The 26,844-nt window shown below is 27.9% G+C and overlaps 3 protein-coding genes and 2 long non-coding RNA genes across 13 annotated transcripts; 2 read left to right on the top strand and 3 right to left on the bottom strand.

Annotated features, from left to right (window-relative positions):
* Nucleotides 1-13: 13 nt before the first annotated feature.
* LOC118645024 lies at nt 14-10,994 on the top strand. 4 transcript variants are annotated; one of them, XR_004962795.1, is made up of 12 exons: nt 14-58; nt 842-957; nt 1,038-1,175; nt 1,857-2,067; nt 3,527-3,612; nt 4,150-4,366; nt 6,559-6,696; nt 6,893-6,970; nt 7,352-7,446; nt 8,056-8,138; nt 8,916-10,721; nt 10,802-10,994. XR_004962795.1 is itself a non-coding variant. In XM_036285266.1 (11 exons), the coding sequence occupies exons 1-11, from the start codon at nt 34-36 to the stop codon at nt 8,978-8,980; spliced, it is 1,251 nt and encodes a 416-aa protein (XP_036141159.1). In that variant the 5' UTR covers nt 14-33; the 3' UTR covers nt 8,981-9,091. The 4 variants fall into 4 exon arrangements, 3 of the variants coding, with proteins under 3 accessions (XP_036141159.1, XP_036141161.1, XP_036141160.1); XM_036285266.1 differs by lacking the exon at nt 10,802-10,994 and having other exon boundaries at nt 7,352-7,447; nt 8,058-8,138; nt 8,916-9,091; XM_036285268.1 differs by lacking the exons at nt 1,857-2,067; nt 3,527-3,612; nt 10,802-10,994 and having other exon boundaries at nt 7,352-7,447; nt 8,058-8,138; nt 8,916-9,091.
* Nucleotides 3,653-4,157, bottom strand: LOC118645027. Its single transcript, XR_004962797.1, has 2 exons — nt 4,116-4,157; nt 3,653-4,017 (listed from the first exon to the last, which is right to left on the bottom strand). It is a non-coding gene; the product is annotated as an uncharacterized LOC118645027 (long non-coding RNA).
* LOC118645026 lies at nt 5,270-6,552 on the bottom strand. The gene is made up of 3 exons (XR_004962796.1): nt 5,922-6,552; nt 5,566-5,709; nt 5,270-5,293 (listed from the first exon to the last, which is right to left on the bottom strand). It is a non-coding gene; the product is annotated as an uncharacterized LOC118645026 (long non-coding RNA).
* A 1,938-nt stretch (nt 10,995-12,932) lies between the features above and the next one.
* LOC118645021 lies at nt 12,933-26,487 on the top strand. 6 transcript variants are annotated; one of them, XM_036285257.1, is made up of 9 exons: nt 12,933-13,071; nt 22,574-22,842; nt 23,502-23,635; nt 23,728-23,819; nt 23,913-24,053; nt 24,290-24,375; nt 24,739-24,807; nt 24,881-25,109; nt 26,122-26,487. In XM_036285257.1, the coding sequence occupies exons 4-9, from the start codon at nt 23,792-23,794 to the stop codon at nt 26,244-26,246; spliced, it is 678 nt and encodes a 225-aa protein (XP_036141150.1). In that variant the 5' UTR covers nt 12,933-13,071; nt 22,574-22,842; nt 23,502-23,635; nt 23,728-23,791; the 3' UTR covers nt 26,247-26,487. The 6 variants fall into 6 exon arrangements, with proteins under 6 accessions (XP_036141150.1, XP_036141147.1, XP_036141152.1 ...); XM_036285254.1 differs by having other exon boundaries at nt 13,050-13,179; XM_036285259.1 differs by having other exon boundaries at nt 13,050-13,179; nt 23,909-24,053.
* Nucleotides 19,310-20,855, bottom strand: LOC118645020 (putative uncharacterized protein DDB_G0284695). The gene is made up of 2 exons (XM_036285253.1): nt 20,148-20,855; nt 19,310-19,993 (listed from the first exon to the last, which is right to left on the bottom strand). The coding sequence occupies exons 1-2, from the start codon at nt 20,457-20,459 to the stop codon at nt 19,508-19,510; spliced, it is 798 nt and encodes a 265-aa protein (XP_036141146.1). The 5' UTR covers nt 20,460-20,855; the 3' UTR covers nt 19,310-19,507.
* Nucleotides 26,488-26,844: the final 357 nt, after the last annotated feature.

Here is a 26,844-nt window from a genome sequence, read left to right as displayed (position 1 = left end):
TACCATAAAATAAAGTGCGGTACGAGTTTCTGCATGGGCCTCATTATATTTGTAGAAGGTAAGTTAAAACAAAAAAAAAATATTTTCCAATTCCATTTAATACATGATTTTTATTTACTCTTTAAATTATGATCAATGAAAAATCCGTGAAATTAATAAAAGAATGCACTGATTTTCAGTGGTATACTTACAATTTGTTAATCAGTGAAATAAATATATCTAATCTTTTATACTACACTAATTTTGAAGTGCTAATCACTAAAAAATAATGAATACTCATTAATTATCGTACTTATAAATATATTTTTGCAAATTAGTAATAATATGCTAATTGTTAATTTAAAGAGTATAAAATATTTGTCATCAACATTGAAGATATAGTTTAAAGATATTATCAGATTTTAGGATCAGAATATTATTAGAAGTTTTACAAATTTGTTAAACGTTTAAATACATTTTTTTAACAATTATAAATAAATTTAACGTTTAATGCTCCAATTTTATTACTTTTGAAAATCTTGTTTTGACTTTAAATAAATATCAACAATTTTTTTTTTAATATTTAGTTATTTATTGAAATTAATTTTTACATTGTTGTCAGTTCTGATTTTGTTTTTTTTTAAATGTTTTTATTGAAAAAAATATTTAAGACATTTAAGAAATATTTAAAACATTTCCCTATTTACTTTATAAACATTATTAAATAAAATATTAGATCTTATGCTGTATGATATAAATTATATTGGATATTTTGTTTTTTAGTTTTTTTGGGGAAATTTTATGTGTTATTGCTTGTCTATGTAACACTGAATTGTGTATTATGAATATATAAATATTTCAGATACTATTGATGAATTAAAGAAACTAATTGCTACGAAAAGAGTCACATTACCACCAAGAAATATAAGAGAATCAGCAACAGAAACTGATGCAGAAGATAATTTTACTGCAAAAAAGGTAAAGATTGTATGTAAATAATATTTTGTATATGTATTTTAATATAAGGATATAAAAATTTTGCTAACATGTATTTATAGAAAGAAAAATCGGAAGAAATAAGGGAAGTGTTAAAACAAAAAATTAATGATCTTGAAAAAATAACAATCAACGAAATTAATCAAGAAAATCGATCAATAGGAAATAAAAACAGAAAATCAAACCAACAATGCATTTCAGTAAGTATTTTTTTTTATTTATGCGTATAAAAATATTGGTAAAAGAACCAGAATTAAAATATTTGAAATTTTCATCAACATTATAAAATTTAAATTTTAAAGCTTTGATTAAAAAATGTTCAGTAACAATAAAAAAATATTACTTTTGTGCGATTGTGTGTTTAAAAATTATTCTTAATAATTTTTTAATTAAATAAGAAAAACTTATAGCAATTTTTGTCAAATTTGTCAAATATAAAATAATTACAAATTTTGATCAAACAATCAGAAATTTGTAGTAAAATAATTTTTGTTTAATCTCTTAATCATAAAACATTTAATATTTAAATAAGATACTATTATAATTCTAAGAAACAATTAGAGAATTAGTGCCAAGAAAGTTCAGTTTTTTAAATTTGTAACATAATGTCAGCATGAAAGAAAAAATTGAAAATATAACGTAAAAAATCAACTGTTTTTAAATTTATAATGTACTTTTAACATAAACAAAAAATTGAAAATAATATAACGTAAAAAATCAACTATTTAAAATAAAATTAACAAAAATATTAGATTATAAATTATTTAAATTTAAAATATAAAATAAAAACATTTTTTTAAATATAATTTTTGTTATATATTTTTAATATATTTATATGTGTATATATATAAATATTTGTACTTATATATCTTTTTTTGTAGAAGGATAAATCTGAAAAAAATGAAACAAAACGTACGACCGAATGTAACATTTTATTACATTATAATCTTGAAAAGGAAAACAAAACCTTGAAATTACAAATACTAGAAAAGAATAGTAAAATTGATGAACAGTCAACACAGATAAGAGAATTATCTACATTGAATATTGAACTTCAAAAAAATATTATTTCATATTTTGATGAATTTAAAGGTAAGCATGAAATTTCAGACATGTGTCGGGAGCGTCCCAGATATGCACAATATGAAACAAATACCACTCAGATTGCTGAGTTAGTGTTAAGATAAACTTATAAAATTTTATTGATGGTGTCTGTTTTACACTGTGCGCATCTAGGACTTATTTCAAATATTTTTATGATTTTTTTACTCATAAGAATAAAAATTCTTTGTGTGTAATTACAATACATTTGACAATATTAAAATGTTAGGTGTAAAAATATATTGTTTAAAAATATGAAAAATAAATGTGGTACCTTAAGCCTTCGGCACACGATACGATTTTTCATGCTAGATCGCATACGAGGTGTCTTACTACGTATCCTCATTGGCTTACGATTGGTGACATAATAATTTGAGCTAATCGGGACACGTATTAAGAGGATGCTAAACTGCCCATCAAACTTGATTGAGGTCGATAATGCAGAGTCATTATTTATTCTTGTTCATGAAAAAATTTGCTTTAAAATATGAGTTATATAGCTTATACTTACAAATAAATGGTGTCTCGCAGTTTGAAATAGAAGGAATAAGACTATATTTGTCAAATTACGATTACAAGCCGTAAAAAAACATATTTATGTGATCAAAAATTTTATTCATTTAAGCGCTTTTATTATAAAAATATCTTTTTTTACGGCTTGTAATCGTAATTTGACGATTATAATCTTATTCCTCAATCTATTTCGAACCCGGGAACACCATTCATTTGTACGTATAAGCTACATAACTTGTTTTTTGAAGCAAATATTTTTATGAGCAAATAAACTTTAAAAAATTTTTTGCATTTTTGGTCTTTATCTAATCGTCCCTGGGTTCATTTGTGTACGTACTTTAAAAGTGTAAAAATCAATTCTGTAAATTCAATTTGAAATTAAATGATTAAACAGAATGTCGATAAAACACGGTTTTAGCATCCTCTTAAGATGCCTTGTATGCGAAAAGCATGAAAAATCGTATCGTGTGCCGAAAGCTTTAGATCTTACATGGACAGTTTCTTACATACATTAGTAACAAAAAACATTGACGCAATATTAAGAAGTAATGTAAAGACAGTATTTCCAATATTGTAAAATAGACGTTTTTTATTTAACCAATTTATCTAAGCAGCAATGTTGGTTCAATATTGGTTCAACATTGGACCAATGTTGAACCCATCAATATTTAGCCAATATTAATCAAAATACTCCCAATGTATTTTGCTACTAGGGTAGTTGTTTTAATAATTTACAAAATTAACGGTAAATTATTATTAGATTTTTTGGAATATGAAATAATGTATTAATAAAAAGAAAAAATAATTAGAAAACATACATGTACTTCATAAATATTTAATATGCAAAGTATCTTTTAATATTGATGTAAATTTTATGAAATTATGAAATTTCATATTAGAAAAATCTGAACGCAATTTATTGTTTATCTGTTTACAGTAACTGCAGACAAATTTGAGGAAGTAAAAAGCCGTGAAGGCACAGCGACACCTCCTGTAGGATTTATTCGAAAAACCGATAATACTGTAAATATATTATATATATATTTATTTTTATTGTATTTTATTGAACATAATTCTTGCCTTTCGGCTTAGGATGGCTAAAAAAGATTATTAAATCTTTGCATGTATCGTTGTATCTTGATTCTGCTATTTTCTTCCTTCTCTTTTCTTTTTCTTTGTTCTCGATTTTCTCTTGTATTATTTTTGCTAGTTCTTCGTTTCCTGTCTCTCTCATTCTCCTTAAATTCTTTTTTTCCATTCCGACTTCTCTGAATAATCTGCTTCTTGCTGCCTCCCATTTGCTTTCTTCTTTCTCTGCTCTTTCCCTGTCCAAGTCCTTCAGGGGTGCGTTCGGGTGCGGTCGAATCGATCTTTTTTTACCAAAATGATATCAATTCGATTTGATGTCTTTTCAGTCATCATTTCTCACTGTGTTGTATGTTCATAAATATTGAAAATAAGAAGTAGCATATATTTATATTTGAATTTGAAGAAAAAATATTTAGGATAAAACATACTGTTCATACTTTGTTATTAGTAATGTTTTTTATGATATTTTAGATACACTTGGGCAGGAACGTATGGCTGTCCAAATTAACATACGATGCTGCATTTTTCAATGCAAGGACAAATCAAATGATAGTAAAAAATCTGGCGGTTGCAGTCTTCGGGTTGAAAGTTCTACAAGAGTCTAGTGTGACTGGAATGAAATGCAATAAATACAAAGATCGAAAGCCAAAGCCAAAATTAAATGAAACAAAGATTCTCGCTATTCAAGGTATGAATTAAAAAACATTAAACTTTTCTAAATTTTTAATTTTATGTTTAAAATTGTGTAAGATAAAAAGGGGCAGACACGGTATAATCCCACACAGCACAGGATATCGCAATATCCATCAGATATCCGAGAGATATCGCAATAACCGTAGGACATCCATGGGATTGCAATATGTCCAATTGGATATCTCGATAACCTGGGGATATCCTCAGGATAAAGTGTGCTGTGTGGGATGCAAAACTGGTAGGCGTTATGAGAGAATGTGACAAAATATATATATGGAGTAAAAGTACAAGAGAGAGTTTGACGATGTGTCTCGTATTCGAGTCGGGCGGGAACTGCTTCTCTACTCATAGTTTTTCGTGTTTATCCCCGTCGCTCTGCATTCTTGAGCATTTGCTTTTCGGTTGTCGATTAGCCCGGATCTACAATAGTGTAGTAAGCCGTATGCCATAAGGAATTAATCAATTATATGCGATTATTCTTCTCATATTCTATTATAATTGGTCAATTTCTTATGGCATAAGACTTACTACACCTATTGTAAATCCGGCCTGAGTCTTACAATTTCGTCAAGGTTTAAATACATAAATAAGGTGCTTTCCCTTAGCTTAGCCGTTTTGAAAGTCGACAAACATTGAAAGTCGACTTTCGATGTGGTACATTTCTGTTATATTGTTGGCTCGAATAGATATAACAGGTGTGACAAAGTATTTCTCCGAGAGGAATGCCGCTTGCACCTTAATATATATATGTTAAAAAAATCTCGATCCTACAATTGTTTATATTTTTAAAATATCAACTAGAACACTACATTGCGCGCGCTTTGCGCGCGATAATTATATTATGTTTAATATTACTCTCACACACTTTACCTTCTTTAATCCCCTTCTTCATCTCTTCTCTCTCCCTCCCTCTTCTCTATCACTAAACACATTATTATTTATATTATATTTTCATATTGTTAAATAATACTCTCACACACTTTACTTTCTTATTTAATCCCCTTCTCTATCTCTTGCGCTCTCTTATTCTCTCTCTCTCTCTCTCTCTCTCTCTCTCTCTCTCTCTCTCTCTACACTTTCCTTTCCTTCTCTCTTTTAAATAAAAATCATCCTCTATAAAAAATGTAAAATACGTGATCTTTTAAAAGTTTAAAAGATATATTAAAAAGAAATATATATTTATTTAAAAACTACCTGTTATTTTTCTTTATTTCTTCTCTAAAACTTTCTTTCTCACTCGCTGTATCTCCTTCTAATTACTTGCCAAACGTAATTTCTCGCTTTCTCTTTTTCCAACTCTTTATTTAATTATTTCTTTTCGGTTAAACTTCTTTCTTTCTGAAAGATATATTTTTTAAAATAAAAATTTAAATTTAATTATAAATTATAATACATTTTCAAGTTGTTTCTAATTTTAAACTTTCTCTATTATCAGTCAATGTACGCTTATAAACTCTATCTCTTCCCTATCCTACTAAGGAAACAATACAGAAAGATTATTACGCGAAATGTCAAATTTTTAGATATTTTATTGTTATAGCACTTTCTACCTTTTACACTTAACTCTCACACTAATCTTTTTCTTTCTCTATAAAATTTCTTTCGTTTCTCAAAAACTGGCTCTCTTTCTCTTTCTCAATCAAATTGAGATTTTCAAATACTGGGAACTGTTAAAAGTTTTTGTCCAATGCGATGAATTGTCAAAAGTTAGACAGCAGCAGACGACAGTGTGAAGCAAGTCACATAGTACAAACTTGACCAACAACCAATCAGCATCGCGGAAAAGCGGTGACAAAATAAATAATGCCTTTTTTTTAAGTGAATTTCTAGATAAAAGTTGAAAATATACATATAGTTACTTAAGAATTATGGGAAAACTATTTATATGTATATTATGAAAAATCTATAGATATAAATTAGCTGTTATTTATGTATCTTATTGAAAAACAGCCATAATATTTAGATTAAATATTGAGGAAATTGGAATAAAGTAAAGACAGAAAAAAAATCACTTTGTTTGGTGCTCCTTGCATTCATTCTCTCTTCCGCATATATAATATATAAGTGTTTCTTTTTCTACTTTTATCATACTTCCACTCTTTAAATGAAGACAAACGCTCAATGTATAAATATATTATGTCTATAACAGAATCCATATTAAACTTTATATTTGATCGATTTTTTCAGATATTTTTCAATATTGGCTAAGTAAAATTAAAAAATGTTCTGAAGTTGAAGTCCAAGTAGAATGCAGCAAAGTACCTTTATATATTGCACGTAAAATAAGCGATTTGAACAGACCAGCAAAAAGTAGTAAAATAGAAGGTACTTTTGCTCATATAATAAGATTTTTTAAATTATAAATATATAACCACATTTTACTTTCTTTTTAAATCCTTAGACTAAACATTTGATTGATTTTAAAATTCTGAAATATTTTTTAATTGTAATTCAATGAATTAATTAAAAAAAGTTTTTTCTATTTACATTACATCTATGTAATAAATAATTATCTTTTTAGAGATAATCGACATTGAATTGAAGTCATCCAATAATATAAAAGATGTTAGCAAGAAAAGAAAGTTTGAACAACTTGATGGTAAAATCATATTATATATATGTGTTATATTTTAAATATTTAAGTAGAATATTATAACATTTTAAATATAATGATATATAAGTAAGTGAGTAAATTAAAAAAAAGGCTTTTCTTTTTTTAAACTTACAATTATATCTATGTATTAAGTAATTATTTTTATTTTAAAGACACTCGACACCCAAGAAAATTATAATATTTTTAATATTACGATATAATTATTAAAATTATTTATACAATATTAAGAGTTAGAATTGAATTCAATAATACTTATTGTACATAAGTATAATATTATACTTCTTTATATATATGCTTCACATTTGAAGTACATATAAATTAATATATGTATAATACTGCGGAATAAGTAATTATTAATCTTTTCAGAAACGACTGATAATGAATCAGTATCTGATTCATCTGACTCCCAGAAAGATTATAATCAAGACTGCAATCAGAGTAACATAGCAAGTGACAAAAAAGGTAAATTTCTAACTAAATAATAAATAGTTACACACGCGCGCGCACGTATGTATAAATATATGTACAAATGTACGTAGGTATGTAGTATTATACATACATATCTACATATATACAAGTCAGCAAAAAGCAATAACATAAAAGGTATTTTTTCTAAATAAGTACAAGATTTTTAAAAATTATAAATTTATAAATATATAACATTTTACTTCTTTTTAAAATTCCTAGACGTTTGATGTTTTTTTTAATTCTGAAATATTTGTATAACTGTAATTCAGTATATTAATGAGAAATATCAATTTTTTCTACTTACAATTATGTTTATGTAATAATTAAGTAATTATTATTGTATTTCTCTTTTAGAGGTAATTGACATTTAAATAAATTATAAGATTTTAAATGCAACTATATAATTATTAAGATTATATATATATATATATATATATATATACAATATTAAAAATTACATTTAAATTTAATAATATTTATTTTTATTATACATATATAAATATAATGTTATACTTATGTATATGTGCGCTTTCAATTTGGAGTACATATGAAATAGTACATATGAATTGATATAAAGAGCGAAATAAATACTAATTCTTTACAGAGACAACCGATAATGTATTATCAGTATCTGACTCACAAAAAGATTGGGACGATGAAGGAAAAACGACAAGTGATAAAGAAGGTAACTAAATATTAAAATATGTACGTGCGTGCGTGCGTGCGTGTGTGTGTGTGTGTGTGTGTGTGTGTGTGTGTGTGTGTGTGTGTGTGTGTGTGTGTGTGTGTGTGTGTAGATCTGTATTGCTTATTAAAAATATATTTTTAATAAGAGAGAATTATAACATTTTTTAAATTCTATTATAGCTCAGTATTCATAGTCGGGCTTTTTTAAGTACTGTCTTAAGATGCCATACTCACAGAAAAGATTTCTGGGCCTAATGCCATTACTCTTTGTTCTATCATAAAATAAGATCGATATAGCGCCAATCATATTCATTATCAAAAAAGGAATATTTCATTTTTAAATGGAAAGTTCTTAAATCTAGAATAAAATAACTTGATGTTACCTTATTAATTTTCTTAGAATGATTTAGTAAATTTGTGACAATCTTGTGATATTCTAGATTTAAGAATAGACCGATCTGAAGATAAAAATTTCTGATTTAATCTTAATCTTGTTTTATTTTCACACTATATGAGGTTATAATAAGATGAAATGTGTCAAGAATATTTTTTGTCTTGGTATCAGAAATCCTTTCTGAGAGGGCATCAACCAATTACAGAGCCGTATTAGCATGCTAAGACATTGCTTGAAACGATCTTGAAATAAGATTTGACTATGAGTACTAGCCCTAATGATGTAATTATATTAATTTTTACATTTAGTTCTTATATGACATTATATTTGTGTTTTACGTTTGTTACAAATAACTAAATGATTAATTAATTGTGTTTTTAGACATTCCCAACAACAAAAACTTTTCTGACGATATGAAGGATTCGATTCTTTTGGAGAGGAAGTAAATTTTTTTATGACAACAATAGATACATGTTTTTTATAATTATTTATTACATTAATACCCTTAAGTTTTTATAAAATATTAATAAAAAGTTTAAAAACAGATAAAGGAATAATTTAGAAATTATGATATATTATCACGTTGTAGATCCTTGAAATTCCAAAAATTAGTAAGGTATATTTTTGCAGTAAGAAAGGAATAATATACATACGTACGCGTTTAGCAAAAAATAGTATTAAAAATTACAGATTGCAAAGGATCTATATATGCAAAAACGGAAAGAATTAAGGTATATAATCGATTTTTAACAAAGTGATCTGAATGTATGTATGTAGACGTATAACGATACGTTTTTTTAGTTAAACTAATTTAGAGTTTATTTTTCTCCTTCTAGTACGAAGGAAAAAAGATAAACTAGTGCAATCAATTAAAAAATCTTTTTTTGTTCTATCTCCGCACGTACACGTTTTTGTATTCGTTCACTTTACAGCATTTATAACTGGATGTTTTGAATTTTTGTATAGTGCATACAGAAACGGATAGTTACATCACCGTATAGAATTCCGTTGGATACTGTTCGCGCCTCGGCGACGAGTTCGCTAGTGCCCCTGAGATGGTAAGCAGAGAGAACGTTCGTAGAACAGGTGTTAAATAAGAAAACGCACTGCAATTACGTGTCACATGGACTCATCATGATGTCCGAGTCGTACGTCAAAAACAGATAGTTACATCAGCGCACAGATTCGGATAGTTCCGTTACAGATCAGTTAGATGCAGTTAGCTTTCTATCCGTTTTTGCGTATATAATCCCATACAATCTGCAACATTTTTCATCCGTTTCTATCTGTAAATACAGAAAAAAACCGCATAAAAAACAGTCAAAAAGCTATATCAGCGCACAGATTCGGATAGTTCCGTTACAGATCAGTTAGATGCAGTTAGCTTTCTATCCGTTTTTGCGTATATAATCCCATACAATCTGCAACATTTTTCATCCGTTTCTATCTGTAAATACAGAAAAAACCGCATAAAAAACAGTCAGAAACGGATAGCTATATCAGCGCACAGATTCGGATAGTTCCGTTACAGATCAGTTAGATGCAGTTAGCTTTCTATCCGTTTTTGCGTATATAATCCCATACAATCTGCAACATTTTTCATCCGTTTCTATCTGTAAATACAGAAAAAAACCGCATAAAAAACAGTCAGAAACGGATAGCTATATCAGCGCACAGATTCGGATAGTTCCGTTACAGATCAGTTAGATGCAGTTAGCTTTCTATCCGTTTTTGCGTATATAATCCCATACAATCTGCAACATTTTTCATCCGTTTCTATCTGTAAATACAGAAAAAACCGCATAAAAAACAGTCAGAAACGGATAGCTATATCAGCGCACAGATTCGGATAGTTCCGTTACAGATCAGTTAGATGCAGTTAGCTTTCTATCCATTTTTGCGTATATAATCCCATACAATCTGCAACATTTTTTATCCGTTTCTATCTGTAAATGCAGGGAAAGAAACGCATAGTAAAACAGTTACAAACGGATAGGATACATTTTTTATCCGTTTCTAATGGAATTTTTACCAGGGGCGGCTTTAATTTAAAAGAGGCAGTAAATCTGTGTCTAAAAGAAACTTTGAAGGATACTGTAACACCGTCGTTCACATGGTGGGGCCGCGAAAAGCGTGAAGGAGCGCAACGGCCATTATATAACGCTCGGTTAATTATTGCTATTTATGGTACGAGCCTTATTTTTAAATATGCATTAATATTATTACCAGGTCTTATTAATTAATAGTGTATATAACATTTTTTGCAGACGCTGTATGTAAAAACCTGCACTTCCCAAAGCCGACTCGTACGGAGTTTCAAACCCAGGCGAAGGAAGCTCTCCGGGCTGCAAAGGAAAGGGCAAGAACCAAGTTGCAAGGTCCACGTGCACGCATGCCGGTTCCAAGGAATCGTAATTTTTGGAACGACGAGCCCGAACGAGAACAAGAAGAGGAAGCAAATAACAATTAATAATGGTAATTATATGTCAATAATGATGAGTAATATATAATACTATAAGAATAGCGAACACCACGCGCATATACAGACACAGATATACATGATGATATGGTAATTATTTATGTATAGTTACAGATACTCCCCTGGAGACGTTGCTACTCACCTTGCTCACCAACATAGAGGGAAGGATGACTAGGTCATTGCGACGACGTCCACGGAACGAAAGAAGATACAATTGACATTTTTTAATGCCAACCGGTCTCGGTAGATGCTAAGCTGTGTGAGAAAGTATTTTGTCTCAACTTGGAATGTAACATTGATCCAAGCAATCGTTATGTCCAATGACGCCGGTTTATAAAACAGATGAAGAGATTACGCACATTATCGAGAATCACATCATGTAAAGCACCAACCGCACATGGACGTGACTTTTTAGTGTGTGTATTTTTACGTCTGTTTTATGAGTGAACCTCGGGTTCTTTTTAGCACTGCATACACCGAAACTGATTTCAAAATTAGGTGTTGCGGTATAACGTTTACTTGGCTCGATTTTACATATCTATTTTGGGATTAAACCTTCCTCGCACAGCTCTAGTGGAGATCAATCAATCGGCACTTTTTAGTGCCATTTATATTGATTCTACGGGATCATCTCGGTTATCGCAATTGACACTTTTCAATATCTTTTATTGTTTGCGACATTAATATTTGTAACACTTTTGTAATAGTAACTTCGGAGCATAGTAACCGAAGCTTCTTGGATAGTTAATATTTCAAAAAAGTGCTACAACACGTTTTTTTAAATATTATTTTTCCTTTATGTGATGTCTTTTTGTACCAATATATTCAAAAGCTGTATAATGTGCGATAAAAGAAGTATTGATACAAACAGACATTACTCTCTGTTCTTACAAAAGTTAAATTTAAAATTTTGTGTTTTGTTCTGTTTAGATTTGCCAAAGAGAGAAAGATTTAGGACTTTGTGACAGAGGTGCATCTTTTCACTCAAAAGACCAGAGGAGGATTAACTTGTAATATAAAATACTTTTAAGTTAAATTACTAAATTTTATTTTACATTTGGATTTTTCTTTTATTTGATATATGTTATATTTTGTAAATGATATATATATATTTATTTGTATACTTACTTTGTAATTTATTTGTATGTGTTTTTTTATTAAAAAATATAATTTATTTGTGTATTTAATAATTTATGTATTTATTTGTGTATATATACCTACTGTTTAATATATAAAATGTATTAATAAAATTTTTTGAAATTATTTTGATAAAAAAAAATATAAATGTCATTTTTAAAGATTTTTAGTTTTCTGACAAAAAAAATTGAAACGTAAATTGAATATACCCACACAGCACACTTTATCCTGAGGATATCCAAAATTATCCCAGACAGACGAAGGCGATCCCACGGATATCTCAATGAGTAGCTCCCGGGATATCCTACAAAAATATCTTAAAATATCGTAAAATATCTTAAGATATCATATGATATCTTATTAATATATTTCGATATCCCAAAAAATATCTTAAAATATTATAAGATATTGTAAGATATTCATTAATATCTTACGATATCCTATTACATTCAAATAATATCCCATCATATCTTTTTTATCTCTACAATTAATGGAGCATAAATCAAGTGTAAAGGGAAAGTTAATTATAATGTAACAAAAGAGTGACGGAAGTGTAAATTAAATCTTTAAAAAACGTAGATTAAAACGTCAGAACATAAAGATAAAGCGGATGTATGTGCTTCCTGGTTTTTTGTAAGAACTTAATTTTTTGTAAATGTAATTCTATTAATGTAAATATTGTTCTCTTTTTTATAGATCGCGAAAGGAACAATGAATTGTGACACAAGACAAACACAAAAAATGTATGCGGTTGTAAAATTTGTCACGGACTCTACATATTCAGAAATACCAATAACATGGCTCATAGAAAATAATAATGCCGATAATCTGTTGTGCTGGTGGCCGCCTAAATCAGCAAACTGTCCACAGCTGATTGCAAACTATGCAAGTCCAGAGTTTAATACATGGGAGTGCTACCAAGTAAACATCATAAAATATTGCAGTAACCCAGATAGCCAAATGCAGCGAGTTTGCTGTCAAATCGCCAATAATCGTTGAAGCAACTAATTTTGACAAACTTAGAACAAGGTGCGTCAGCATTACGTCTGTCGAACTGAACTCACGTGAATTCTAATTCTAACAACGGCAAATTGATTGCAATATGTCAGCATCAAATTGTTACTCGCAAAAAAGTGATTTGTGACAGCAACTTGACGACAACTCGTGTTGTCAATTTGCCATCCGTGATTAACAGCGTATTGACAGCAAATTGACGGCAACTTGTTATCATCGGTATGCCATCCGCAACCAACAGCATGTTAATAGCAACATGACGGCAACACATGTCAAATAATGAATGCTCATATGCTGACAATATACTTACATTTGGCATTGCCTAATAAAACTTCTGCGGTCACCCATCCAACTCTGAACCGCCGTCGACACTGCTTGACTTCGAAGATCGTACGCAACCTAGCACTTCGCAATGATCCATGAACACTTGATGCTCATGAATACATATTTGTTATAGATAAGGTCAATAGATGTCAGAAACATGAAACGTATAGTTAAATAATATTTATAAATAAATAGAAATTTACAGTTTTTTTACTGCTTTTTACGTATGCAAAATAACATGTAGAATAACTTATAAAAATATGTTTTTGTTCTGTTCTTTTGATAAAGCTAAATTATATCCCAGACAGCACACAATATTTATAATATTTGATTATTTTATAAATATTTATACAAATATTTTATGAATATTTTTGTGGTCTTAAATTTGACAGATCATAAAGATTTATCATAAATATTATAAAAATATTTATGAAATATTTACAAATATTTACAAAATATTACTTATACAAATCTTACTACCTGGGACATGTATAAAAAATTATTTTATTTTACATTTTATTTCTATAATAAATCATCGATAAAGTATTTTCTTTTATATAATAATGAATAATATGTTACTAATTTTATTCATGTTTATCTTTTATTTTGTAACTACGTTTATGTGTAATATGATTAATAAAGTTATAATTAAATTTATATATATATGTATATATATATTGTATATACATATATATCATAGTCTACCTGGTTTACCTGGAAAAATATATATTTGCAAGCATGTATAATTATAAAAATTAATATCTATATATTAATTATATTTAAATTTAAAAAATATAGACGTCTTTTTATTGAAAAGTTGTCATAAACGTGTGACAAGTTTATATTCCCTTACAGAAAAAACACTAAAAATAACACTTAAAAAAATACTCAAGTTGAGTGTAATTTAGGACAAAGGGTAAACACTCAATTCAGTGTAAACACTCAACTTGAGTGTTTGCTCTTTAATTTACTTTTAATTAGAGTGTTATTACTCTTAACTTGAATGTTCGCCATTTAATTAAGTGTTAATTTCAATGTTAATCCTAAATTTAAGAATAACACTGAAATTAACACTTAATTAGATGGCAAACATCCAAGTTGAAAGTAATACTCAAATTAATACTCAAAGCCAGCTGAACACTCTAATTGAATGTTTATTTTAGATATTCGTTTTATGTCCATTTTTACCAATGCAGATTAATTTTAATCTCGGTTAAACGTTGAACTTTTTTTGCTTTTGTTTTTATTTAATATTTTCTAATCCAATGTTTGAGAGTACACACTCAATATTAAGTGTATATTTTCAACCGATAGATGTTGAGTGTACATCTCCAACGTTTCAGTGTTTACACTTTATGTTGGAAGTATACACTCATTTATTGTGTGTTATATCCAAATGTTGAGAGTATATTTTTAAATATTCAGTATTTAAATCCAAATTTTAGTATGAACACTTAATCATTGGGTGTACACAGTCAATGTTCGAGTATAAACACTCAATCTTTAGTGTAATACTTAAGATTTGAGCGTATACACCTAAATTTGAGAGTAAACTCCCAAAATCAAGTATTAACACTCAATTTTGAGTGTAAACTCTCAAAATTAGAGTGTTTTTTCCGTAAGGGTTGTCAGCAATTTGTAAACAATAAGCTACAATTAAAAAACTTCATGGCTTGAAAGCATATATGCAATAACAAATGAAAATTATTATATATGTGTTGTTGCTGTCATGTTTGCATCATGATGCTCAAGATATAATCATTCATTCGATTGAATCATTCATTACCGTCATATTGCTGTCATGTTGTAGACAACATAATATACGAGTATTGCGAACTGTTTGCTCGGAAAATTTCGCCAACTGTTTACATGTATAAGCAGACATATTGCTGTATTCGTAACGTGTTTTACTTCGATGTCAGCAAATATACAGCAAATATCTAGCAACACATTTTGTGCATTAGTTTCTTTAAAATGCTAAATCACGCTTGGTTATCTGGGTAAGTAATATAATTAAAATCTAAGCTATCAATTGAGTCTACTTAAAACTTGATTGATTCAGCCATTATTAAGATACAATAATCTCGAGTATTCGCAACACTTGCCAGCTCGCGTATACACACGGAGCGGTCTCGCGCTATACTCGGTGTCTAGTTTATATACGTCGTACATTCTGTTTATGTAATTTTTTACCCAACAAAATTACCTTTTTAAAAAAAGGTATAAAAAAGCGCCAAGTATACGCGCGCATGAAACGCCCTCAAAAATATATTTTTGTACAAAATAATTTTTTCAATTTGGCACTACAAATGTACAAAATTTTAATAAAATTTTCTTTCCCCCCCCCCCCCAAAACAACAAATAATTTATTTTCTCTACAAAAGTAATGATATGAAGAAAATGCGCCAACCATGAAAATGGATGTTCATACAAACTAAAACATCCACTTTTACAAATAATTATTTGTACAAATATTACAAATAAATATTTTAATACAAATTTTACTACAAAAACTTGGTGCCGCTAAACCGAATAATTTGCCAGCTCTCTTTCTTTTTCTTTTGTGCGTGCATCTGATTTGAGTGCGTGCGTGTGTGTATGTATATGTGTGTTAGTATATAATTTTGTTCATGAGGAAGCGATTTTTAATATCTGAGTCTCTTAGGGCTGGTTATTCCAACTTCTTGATAAACTTATCTACCAGGTAGGTGTCTATCCTCATTTATTTTCTTAAATAAATAGACAAACATATATTGATAGGTAAGTTTACAAAGAAGTTGGAACAATCAAGCCTTATGCGTGCATATGTTCAAATATGTCTCTCTTTCTCTCTCTCTCTCTCTCTCTCTCTCTCTCCCTCTCTCTCTCTCTCTCTTTCATGTGTACGTGTATAATGTTACGCGTATATAATGCCATTGTGATTGTAAAAAATTGTAATTTTAAATAATTATTATTTTATTATGTAAGTTAAATTGTAAGAAAGCAATTTTGTATTAAAGCAAATTATTCGGTTTAGCGGCACCAAGTTTTTGTAGTAAAATTTGTATTAAAATATTTATTTGTAATATTTGTACAAATAATTATTTGTAAAAGTGGATGTTTTAGTTTGTATGAACATCCATTTTCATGGTTGGCGCATTTTCTTCATATCATTACTTTTGTAGAAAAAATAAATTATTTGTTGTTTTGGGGGGGAGGGAAAGAAAATTTTATTAAAATTTTGTACATTTGTAGTGCCAAATTAAAAAAATTATTTTGTACAAAAATATATTTTTGAGGGCGTTTCATGCGCGCGTATACTTGGCGTTTTTTTATACCTTTTTTTAAAAAGGTAATTTTGTTGGGATTTCACTCATTTTGTAGTGTCAGATATCTCATTTCTTTTTATAATATATATATGAAGATCCTTAAGACAATTTTAAAATCCATATCTAATTAAAGATCAAGATTCAGATTAAATTGAAATAACAAAACAAAGTTATATCGGTTTCATTTTTTTCTGACTACATTTTAATTCATTTTCATAATATGCCTATTACATCACAGATAGAAATACGGCTGTGTCCAATTTGAAGATTAGTATAACACTACGTGTGATACAATCAGATAAGTATATTATACAAAATTTTCATTTTTTATTGAAAATAAGTATTCAGAGATAAGTTAATATTTTGTGTTATGGTTTATTTTTATTATATTAAAAAATTATATAGTTATTATATTAAAAGAAAGAGAAAAAAAATACTTCATTTTAATCTAAATTAGAAGAATATAAAAAGAAAAATGAGTAGACGAATAAGAAAAGAGAAAGAGAGAGGGAGGGGGAGAAAAAGAGAGAGAAAAAATTAGTAGTTAAGAAATAATAAGAAAAAGTAAAAAAAAGTAACATAAAGTAAATTATTTAACATGTAAATAAATTATAATTATTGTGCTAGAAAGAGTATTATTGTTAAATTGAAAGAGAGAGAGAGGAGAAGGCAAATAACATTGTGTAGTAATGTTTATACATATACATATGTGCATATATGTACATATATATGCATGTGTCTGTATTCTCTCTCTCTCTCTCTCTCTCTCTCTCTCTCTCTCTCTCTCTCTCTCTCTCTCTCTCTCTCTCTCTCCCCTCTCTCTCTCTCTCTCTCTTTATGTAATTCTTTCTCTAAATATTATATAATTAAAATCAAAGCTCAGATATAATCATATGCCGGCTTGTAATGGTAAACAATTTACACATATTTGTTATTTACACGTATAAATTATAATTATTGTGCTAGAAAGAGTATTATTGTTAAATTAAGGGAAAGAGAGAAAGAGAGGGGAGTAAGAGAGAATAATATTGTGTAGTAATATCTATCCCGAAACAATTTATTATAATTAATGCAATTCTCTTCATGCATTCAAAAAAGATCATACTAACCAAATTTTTTATTTGTAGTTAAATTATAATTGTACTTTTAAAATTATGTTTATTGTCCTTTATAATTATTGATAAACCTATTTTGTCCATGTTTCACTTAAAGCGCTTGCAACATATAATCATGTGCTGGCTTGTAATGGTGAATAAACCGTAGCTGTCACAGAAATTTCTCAAGTTTGCCAAGCTGACACATGATTATATGTTCCAAGAGCATTAAGTAAAAACAAAATAGATTCATTAACAATAACTGTAAAATTTTGAATATGATCTGTGAATGTATGAAAATTTTTCTTACCATATAGAAATTTTAAATTCAAACTAAATAGTGAGCATTGTAATATTAACAGGAACAAATTATTACTATCCAGTACTAGTAGCTTTGTCAGTAACATTGTAGAACTAGTAGCTTTGTAAGTAATGTTGTAGAATTAGTGATTTTGTACACTTCCTGCTGCTCTTCCGTCAACTTCAGCTTCTTTAAAATTGGTTTAAGTCTAAGATACACCTTGATAGTGTAAGATTTCTAATTCTTCCTCTTTCTTTTAAAACTAAAAAAGAATAACACAAAGTATTGATCTTACGTAAGTGAACAAAAGCATGGCTGTCACGGAAACTTCTCAAGTTTGCCAAGTCGACATATGATTATATGTTTCAAGAGCATTAATTAAACAATAACTAAAATTTTGAATGTAATCTTTGTGAATGTATGATGAAAATTTTTCTTACCATATAGAAATTTTGACTGGAACAAATCATTACTATCCAATACTAGTAGCTTTGTAAATAACGTAGAACTAGTAGCTTTGTAAGTAAGGTTGTAGTATTAATGATTTTATACGCTTCTTGCTGCTCTTCCGTCAACTTCAGCTTCTTTGGAATTGGCTTATAAGATTTGTAATTCTTCCTCTTTCTTTTAAACTAAAAAAGGAAACATAACACAAAGTATCAATTTTATCTCAGAATAGTTTATTTATTCTAACAAAAATGAAAACTCTGTATAACTTATCTGATTATGCAAATTTCCCTCTACAATGTAATCCGCGATGTACTCCACGATGTAATATGCATAATTATGCATAACACTAATAAAAACTAACTCGCCGCTAACCTCGCACACGTCAACACGTCTCTAACCTCGAACTGTCACTCGATCGACACGCGGCGGCGCAGATTCGATTATCTTCACCAATCACGATACACATGGTGCGTTCCGTTTCATGGCGCATGGTGCATCGTTCATCCTTGTTGTCAAATGTGTGAGCACAAAAGATAAAGGAGGATACAACAGTACAAATCCCCACCATTCGTCCTAGGCGCCGGGCGACGACGATGACAATAATGTGATGACTACGACGTTTCTTAAACCAAATTTACTCTTGAGCGAAAAATTCTAATCGCGATATCTCCGCTCGTAAGTCATATAGCGAAAAAATAAAAACACTTTTATTATATAAATCGGATGTAAGCTATCCATTAAGCCTATTTAGAAATCAATCAATTAAGTCGTTATTGAGATCCGATAACTACGGTCTTCTCGCAAACGACGTCTCGCGTAAAAGAAGCACGGTGGTGCCTCGCTGCGCATACACTTGGCGCGAGGCACTACCGTGCCTCTTGATCACATATAACTTTTTGTTCTTTTAACTTACGATAAAGTTTTCCATCTACAATATCACTTTCAATGAGACTATTTTTTCTAAATTGTGTAAATAATTTAGTTTTTAATAACTCGATCAACTGCGACTTCAATGAAAAATGATAAAAATAGTTAAAATTTCTTTGTAATTGGTTTTGTTCATAACGTTTTCGACAGTTATTACATTCAGTAATAGTATCACAATGAAATGTCAATATAATAAAGCACGTTGGACAAAAATAATATTTACAGAAAACTACCTTTGGAAAAAATTGTAGAAAATGATACTTTGAGGAATATACCCTATAAGGCAAATGAGAATCAATAATTTGAAGTAAAGCTTGTAATGCAGAATCAGTCAATTTGTTTTGAATTGCCATACTCATTATCATCAATTGACTTTCTTCTTTACTTAAATCACATCCTTCATATATAGACAATCGTGTAGGTTCCTGCAAGAAAATATGTATTTACGGAGTGTCTGCTAATATAATTATATTTCCGATCATACTTTGCAGACAAAGAGTATCGAATTTCTTTTTTCATTAAATGATAAATTATAATATTGCATATTTTTGTTAGAAATAAATAAAATTGTAAAGTTACTTGTGAGTATTCTTGATATTCATCATGGTTCTCACTTTCTTCACTATCAGAACTATTATCATCTTCATAAAGCTCTCCATTATCGTCAAAATAATAAATTTCATTATTGTCATTTTTATTATCAAAACAATCATTATTTTCAGATTCATTTTCAGATTGATAATCTTGTTCATTTTCATCTTCTTTAGACTTATTATTTTCATTGTTAAGTCCAGAATAATGGTGATTCATGTTTTCTTTTTCGAAAGATTCTTGGAAAGAATGTTCTTGGATAATAACATCATTTTGTTCATGATCACATTCTTGATTCATCTACAAATGTATATATGTGTAATTAGTTGATGTTTACAGTTAATACAGTTGTAATTTGACATTACTAATTCAAATATATATAAGTATACAAAACTAAGGGCCACCACACAAGCTTTTCCATAAAGCGTTACGTTACGTTGAATACTCTATATAAACCTAAGCTCATATTGAAAATTTAACTTAAATCAACGTACAAAGAAAGAGTGAGTCCCAGATGCGCACAGATGGAAACGGAGACCACTAATCAAATTCTATAATTTATCCTAATTCTAACTAACTCAGTTAGTTCTGATTGGTGTCCGTTTCGATCTATGCGCATCTGGGATGCTCCCCAAAGAAATCCTTAACGTATGTTCTTAAGTTAAGGATTTCTTTGTGTGTTAACTTGAGTTTATTTTTAATCCTGCATTAAGCACAATATTTTTTTATCCACAAATGGTCGCAATGTGCATATAATTTAAAATTTCTATTTGATTGATAAATCTTATATTAAACTTTAAAATAGTAAAAAACAATTGACGAATATTAGGATTAATAAAAAAATGTTTACTGTGTGAAAACGGTGATGCATTTAGCCTAAACGAGTATCCAATACAGATATTGCGCTAAATGCAGGGCTAAGTACAAGTCAAAGTTTAAGATCAGTATGTAAGATCACTTGATGTATCGCCTTACGGAAGAGCTTGTGCCATGGTCCTAACTTCATTGTTTCAATTATCACTTTCACTTACATTACACTAAAATGTGTAAAGATAGAATTTTGTAAATTATGTCATATGTATTTAACTAAAAATAATTATGTCTTAAAAAATATTAATAACATTAATAATTAAAATTATATATAAGGATCTGTACATATTTAATACTGAAGTACAAAATATTAGGACAACCATATAACAATAATTATGAATTTACCTGTTTTCCTATTTTCCCTTTTTTTGCACTTAATAGACGAGAATATTTTGTTGTTACAGGAATTTCTTCAGAATCGTCTGTCAGATATTTTTTATAAGATCCTCTTTTCCTTTTCGACATTGTGTTGTTGATAAATTACAATATATAAATCTTTAGAAACACAAAATACAAAATTAATTTTACATAAAAAATATCTCGGCACGTGCAATTTCGAAATTTTGAATCGGGTATTTCGATCTTTATTGTCCTTTACTTCCTTATCTTTCAAGAGTAACGGCTCTTCAACTTGTTTTTTACCTCTGTTGTTTATTGTTTGTTTATTGGCGAAATTCGTCAGATTGATGTTTTAGAGTTTAGACTATTATTATCACTCGTCTGTATCTATCTCTATCTATCACTTATATTTGTGTAACACACTGAGGGATTCCAAACGTACGTTACTTACGACGATTATATTTTTTGGAATCCCTCAGTGTGTTACACAAATATAAGTGATAGATAGAGATAGATACAGACGAGTGATAATAATAGTCTAAACTCTAAAACATCAATCTGACGAATTTCGCCAATAATGATGTACTATTACGTTAACGTAATAGTACATCGGCTTGTTAATAAAGAAGGATTGAGTGTTGCGTTGTCAGTGAAGGATTGCGTCTTACTCATAATCTTAAGAAACAGCATTACGTACGTTACTTACGACGATTATATTTTTTGGAATCCCTCAGTGTGTTACACAAATATAAGTGATAGATAGAGATAGATACAGACGAGTGATAATAATAGTCTAAACTCTAAAACATCAATCTGACGAATTTCGCCAATAAACAAACAATAAACAACAGAGGTAAAAAACAAGTTGAAGAGCCGTTACTCTTGAAAGATAAGGAAGTAAAGGACAATAAAGATCGAAATACCCGATTCAAAATTTCGAAATTGCACGTGCCGAGATATTTTTTATGTAAAATTAATCTTGCATTTTGTGTTTATAAAGATTGATATATTGTAATTTTTTAACGACACAATGTCAAAAAAGAAGAAAGGATTTTATTAAAAATATCTATATTATACCATATGTATATTTATATATATATATATATATATATATATACATATATATATATACATATGTTTATTTTTTAACATACAGTTTACCACACATACACACGTAAAGTATATATGTATGTGCATGTTTACAGCATCTAAATATTTCTATAGAGCAAAATGGATAATAATAAGTGTCTTTTACTGGAATTCGTTAATGAAAATAAAAAAATTGCTGTTGGTTATGAAGACTGGCTGCAAAATAAAATAAATGATGAAGAGGAATACTTAAATATAATTAAAAATAAAAACGAAATTGAAATAAAATGGCCTGATTGCGACATTGCACCAGCATCAATCATGAAAAAAAGAGTACGAACGTGTGACTGGAAAATAGTTGCGGCAAAGATACTTTCCTTTGGTGGTATGCATATGTACAAATATAAATATATTTATTTTTTACAGTATAAAATAATATACGACATGAACTTATTATTTCAATGAACACATCGATTTTTTTAATGTACTAATAAAGGAACCTCACAAACCCGAAAATTCAGATTTTAATGAAACTTGACGTAAATGAGAAATAGAGGGGGTAAATATATTAATTTAGAAATTTTCCGTTTGGGCTCAAAAACAGTTTGAAGAGATGAAACTACCGTTCATGGTTGAGATTTTTGGATATTTTTGATATATCTCGTAAACTAAACAAAATATCAAAAATGTTTTTATTTATCTTTTAAATATCTATTTTTTTTTTTACCTTCAATTATTTCTTCCGCTTCTCTTTGCATGTTGTGAGAGCCTTTCTGCAATGCTGATTGGTTCTCTTATTATGCTAACTTTGTGAACTTGTGACTATCATTGCGGAGTTAGCAAATAATAATTTGTATAGATGGTTATCTATAGAATTATCATTGCAATTTATTTTTAAAAAGAGAATAAAATGCTAAATAGTGCGCGCAAAGCATCTGTGGTGTCTAGTAAAAAATAAATATAATAAATATATATACTTTGATTTTGGTATGGATTACACACTTTATGGTACAATATTTTATTTTAAAAATATTTAATTTTAAGAATGGATTAAAATGTGCGAACAACGGGACAATCTAGAAACATATGGAGTTTTAGAACCAACTAAAGGACAAAGGAAATCAATGTGTAAAAAACAATGGAGTGACGATGAAAAAGAGAATAGTCAGAATAAAAAGGTTATTATATGATATACATTTACTGCACTTTATTAATTTTTTTAAATTATTTATATTATTTATTTATGCTCCATTTCTATTTTTTAAAGCAGAAATACAAAAAAAGTGGGATAAAACGTGGAACTACTGAAACCAAAACTACTGAAACTCAAAACTATGGACCGAAGTAAAGATAATGAAAAATGTATGTATAGTAAGATATTTATACGTTTGCTAAAAATAATATAATATTTTGGCACATTTACATATTTTATCTTTTTTTTAAATTTAAAGATAGATTGTGGACAATCTTCAGATGATGACAGCTCTTCAAAAATGTCGCAGCATTTAATACAAGAGAACGACACTTTAAAGAAAGAAAATGATGATTTAAAAAAGGAAAATATGGCATTGCGTATATCACTTTCTTGTATTAAAAGTACGTATTTTATTTGTATAAAATTGTATATTTTACATACTATATACTATATATATTTTTTAAATATATTTTAAATATATTTAATTATACTACATATAAATAGAAATATATTACATATCAACTATATATAAAAATTTAAGTATATATTATGTTAGGAGAAATCGTATTATACATTCACTACACATATTCACTCTTTAATTTGTTAATGTTCTAATTGTTTTATATGTAATTTTTAGATTTGCCGAGAATAAACAATTTGGTGGAGAACGTACTTCTTAAAACAGAGAAACTTAACGACAAAGTTGATTTCACTGACTTTAAAGTAAATATTATTTTTTATTTATAGAAATATCAATTTATCTTATTTATTTTAAAATAATGTTAAACTTAAAAAATAACGAGTTTCTTATATTTTATTTAGATTCAAAATAAAATTAATTACTTGTATAAAAAAAATATTTTTTTAACTGTCTTACTATTTAAAAATTATATTCGTTTAACTGTTAAATATAGATTAATTATTTTATCATTGTAAATAATAAAATAATCTATCTATTATACTAGAGCTTTAACTTTTTTATTTATGTATAATATAATGTCATATTTTTACATTTATAGAGAATTTAATTTATATTTAAGATTAGATATTAAGATTTATATTTACGATTCTAAAATATATTTACAGAAAAGTAAAAATGAGATAAATACTACAAATAACATATTAGAAATGGAATCAAATAAAGAATCTAATAATGTAAGTATAATTTTCATATATTTATTTTACATTTTTTTGTGTACAAAAATAATTGATTTTTTTTTATTCATAGGAAAAAATGATTGATCTTGGTGAAACAGGTGTCCTTGTAAGTGCTAGTCGTCTTCGAAATTGTAACAGAAATAGTATTTCGCAATACACATGCGATTTACTATCAGTAGTTTTTTCTAAAGAAGAACTGGCATCATGTAGTTTAACGGGAAAAATTGCTAATACTATGAAAGGAGCAAATATAACACCTAAAGAACGTTTAAATCCAAAACGTCTTGAAGCAATTGAAGGTAATTCTAACTTTTACAGCGTTTTTCAAGAATTAAGCTGGATAAATTACGAATTTATTGTTAATAAAGAGACTGTAATACTAAATATTACTATTCTAATAAAATTTATAATTTAAATAGCATAAATTATATATGTAATTAAATTTAATATAACAAATTATATAAATATGTTGTTAGAGTTAATATAATATTATTGATAAAATTAATTAACTTCAACATTGTAGGTTGTTCAAACACGAAGATCTCGTGGTTCAACAACCTATACTCTTTTGATTTTACTAATACTTTTTATTATATAATCACGCATCAGACATATTATGCAATTTAAAACATTCTGCATTAATCTATAGTATTTAAAATTCTGAAAATTTTGTCGCATATATCAATAATAGAATATGGCTGCTTTCCTTTTAGCGAACACAATCGACACATGCATCGTTCTATCTTTTTTTATGTTCAATGAGTAACAAAGATAAAACGATACTTGTGTCGATTGTGTTCCCTAAAAGGAAAGCAGCCTATAATAAGATACATTAATAAAAATGTAGACTAAATAATTGTCTGTACTTTTTGGAATTAGTTTGTGAATTTTTTCTCGTCCAATGGGAAAATTCTTTTTATCATTGAAAGTCCGTGTACATACATAGTATGGCGTCATTGATGCCTAGCCATACTAATTTTCATTAGTTCAAAGCATATCTTTCTTTTTAATATGAAAGTATATTGAAAAAGAAACATACACTCTGCACTACTGTAGTAAATATGATTAAGTATTAATGACGCCGTAAGTATCAAATAAAGAATAAATTAAATTTACCTAAAAAATTATGGACGAATTTCATACCTCGACTATATCTTATATATAAATCATTTATAAATTTAATATTATGTCTTGCGTTTGCTTACAACCAAGAAATATTATATATATATATTTATTTTACTATTGCGTTATTTTTGTTAAAATATTTTTAAAATTTTCTTAAAAATTAATTTATTTTTTTAATTATTACAGCTCATGTGTTTTCAATATTTGAGTGTAATAAGGACACTCAAAAACTTTTTAAAGCAGCTGTCAGACAGAAATGTAACAATGCTGTACCTCGAGCAAAGAAAAACCAGACCAAAGAAAACAAATAACTTTCCTCGGTGCAATTACTACTTTTACGAAAATAGTGATATATATGTGATATATATAAGTTACATATCGTGCCTTTGGTAAATACAGTGGAAATTGATTAAATAATTTATCGTTTATTAAATTTATCCTAATGTAATTCTTTATGAGTTAAAATTTTGTTCTTTTATATGTACACATGTAAATGTTTCTTGCAAAAAATATGACTAAAAAGTTATATATTGTATTTAAAATAAAAAAATATTACAAAAATTTAAAGTTTTTAGACATTTTAATTATAAATCCACATGTTTTTATAGATTATTTCTTATGTATTTACAGTTAAAATTTATATTTAAAAAAAAAGTTTTTTTATGGAAAAGGAAAAGTTGAAATAAAAATAAGAGCTCAAGAAAATTTAGGGAGAAATTTACTCGAAAGATGTTTTTTATGCATCACAAATTTGTTAGAAGTTTCGTTCTTTATCACTGAAATGTAAAAACAAATTTTGTTCGAATATTTCACAAATAGTTTTGGTATCAGAATTCAGTAGTTGTCGACGAAAATACTATTAGGAATAATACTATACTTAACGTATAGGCTCTCAGTAGTTTTCTAATA

Source organism: Monomorium pharaonis, chromosome 4, assembly GCF_013373865.1.
Source record: "Monomorium pharaonis isolate MP-MQ-018 chromosome 4, ASM1337386v2, whole genome shotgun sequence".
NCBI classification, from domain to species: domain Eukaryota; kingdom Metazoa; phylum Arthropoda; class Insecta; order Hymenoptera; family Formicidae; genus Monomorium; species Monomorium pharaonis.
The sequence above is the reverse complement of the archived record's forward strand: the minus strand, read 5'-3'. Positions and strand labels throughout refer to the sequence as shown.

Coding starts and splice junctions, on each gene's coding strand:
- LOC118645024 (XM_036285266.1), top strand. CDS start 34: ATGGGCCTCATTATATTTGTAGAAG. Junction 59..841: donor CCTCATTATATTTGTAGAAG/GTAAGTTAAAAC, acceptor TAAATATTTCAG/ATACTATTGATGAATTAAAG. Junction 4,367..6,558: donor AAAGATTCTCGCTATTCAAG/GTATGAATTAAA, acceptor CGATTTTTTCAG/ATATTTTTCAATATTGGCTA.
- LOC118645020 (XM_036285253.1), bottom strand. CDS start 20,459: ATGAATCAAGAATGTGATCATGAACAAAATGATGTTATTATCCAAGAA. Junction 19,994..20,147: donor AATATCAAGAATACTCACAA/GTAACTTTACAA, acceptor ATTTTCTTGCAG/GAACCTACACGATTGTCTAT.
- LOC118645021 (XM_036285257.1), top strand. CDS start 23,792: ATGGACCGAAGTAAAGATAATGAAAAAT. Junction 23,820..23,912: donor AAGTAAAGATAATGAAAAAT/GTATGTATAGTA, acceptor ATTTAAAGATAG/ATTGTGGACAATCTTCAGAT. Junction 24,376..24,738: donor TTGATTTCACTGACTTTAAA/GTAAATATTATT, acceptor ATATATTTACAG/AAAAGTAAAAATGAGATAAA.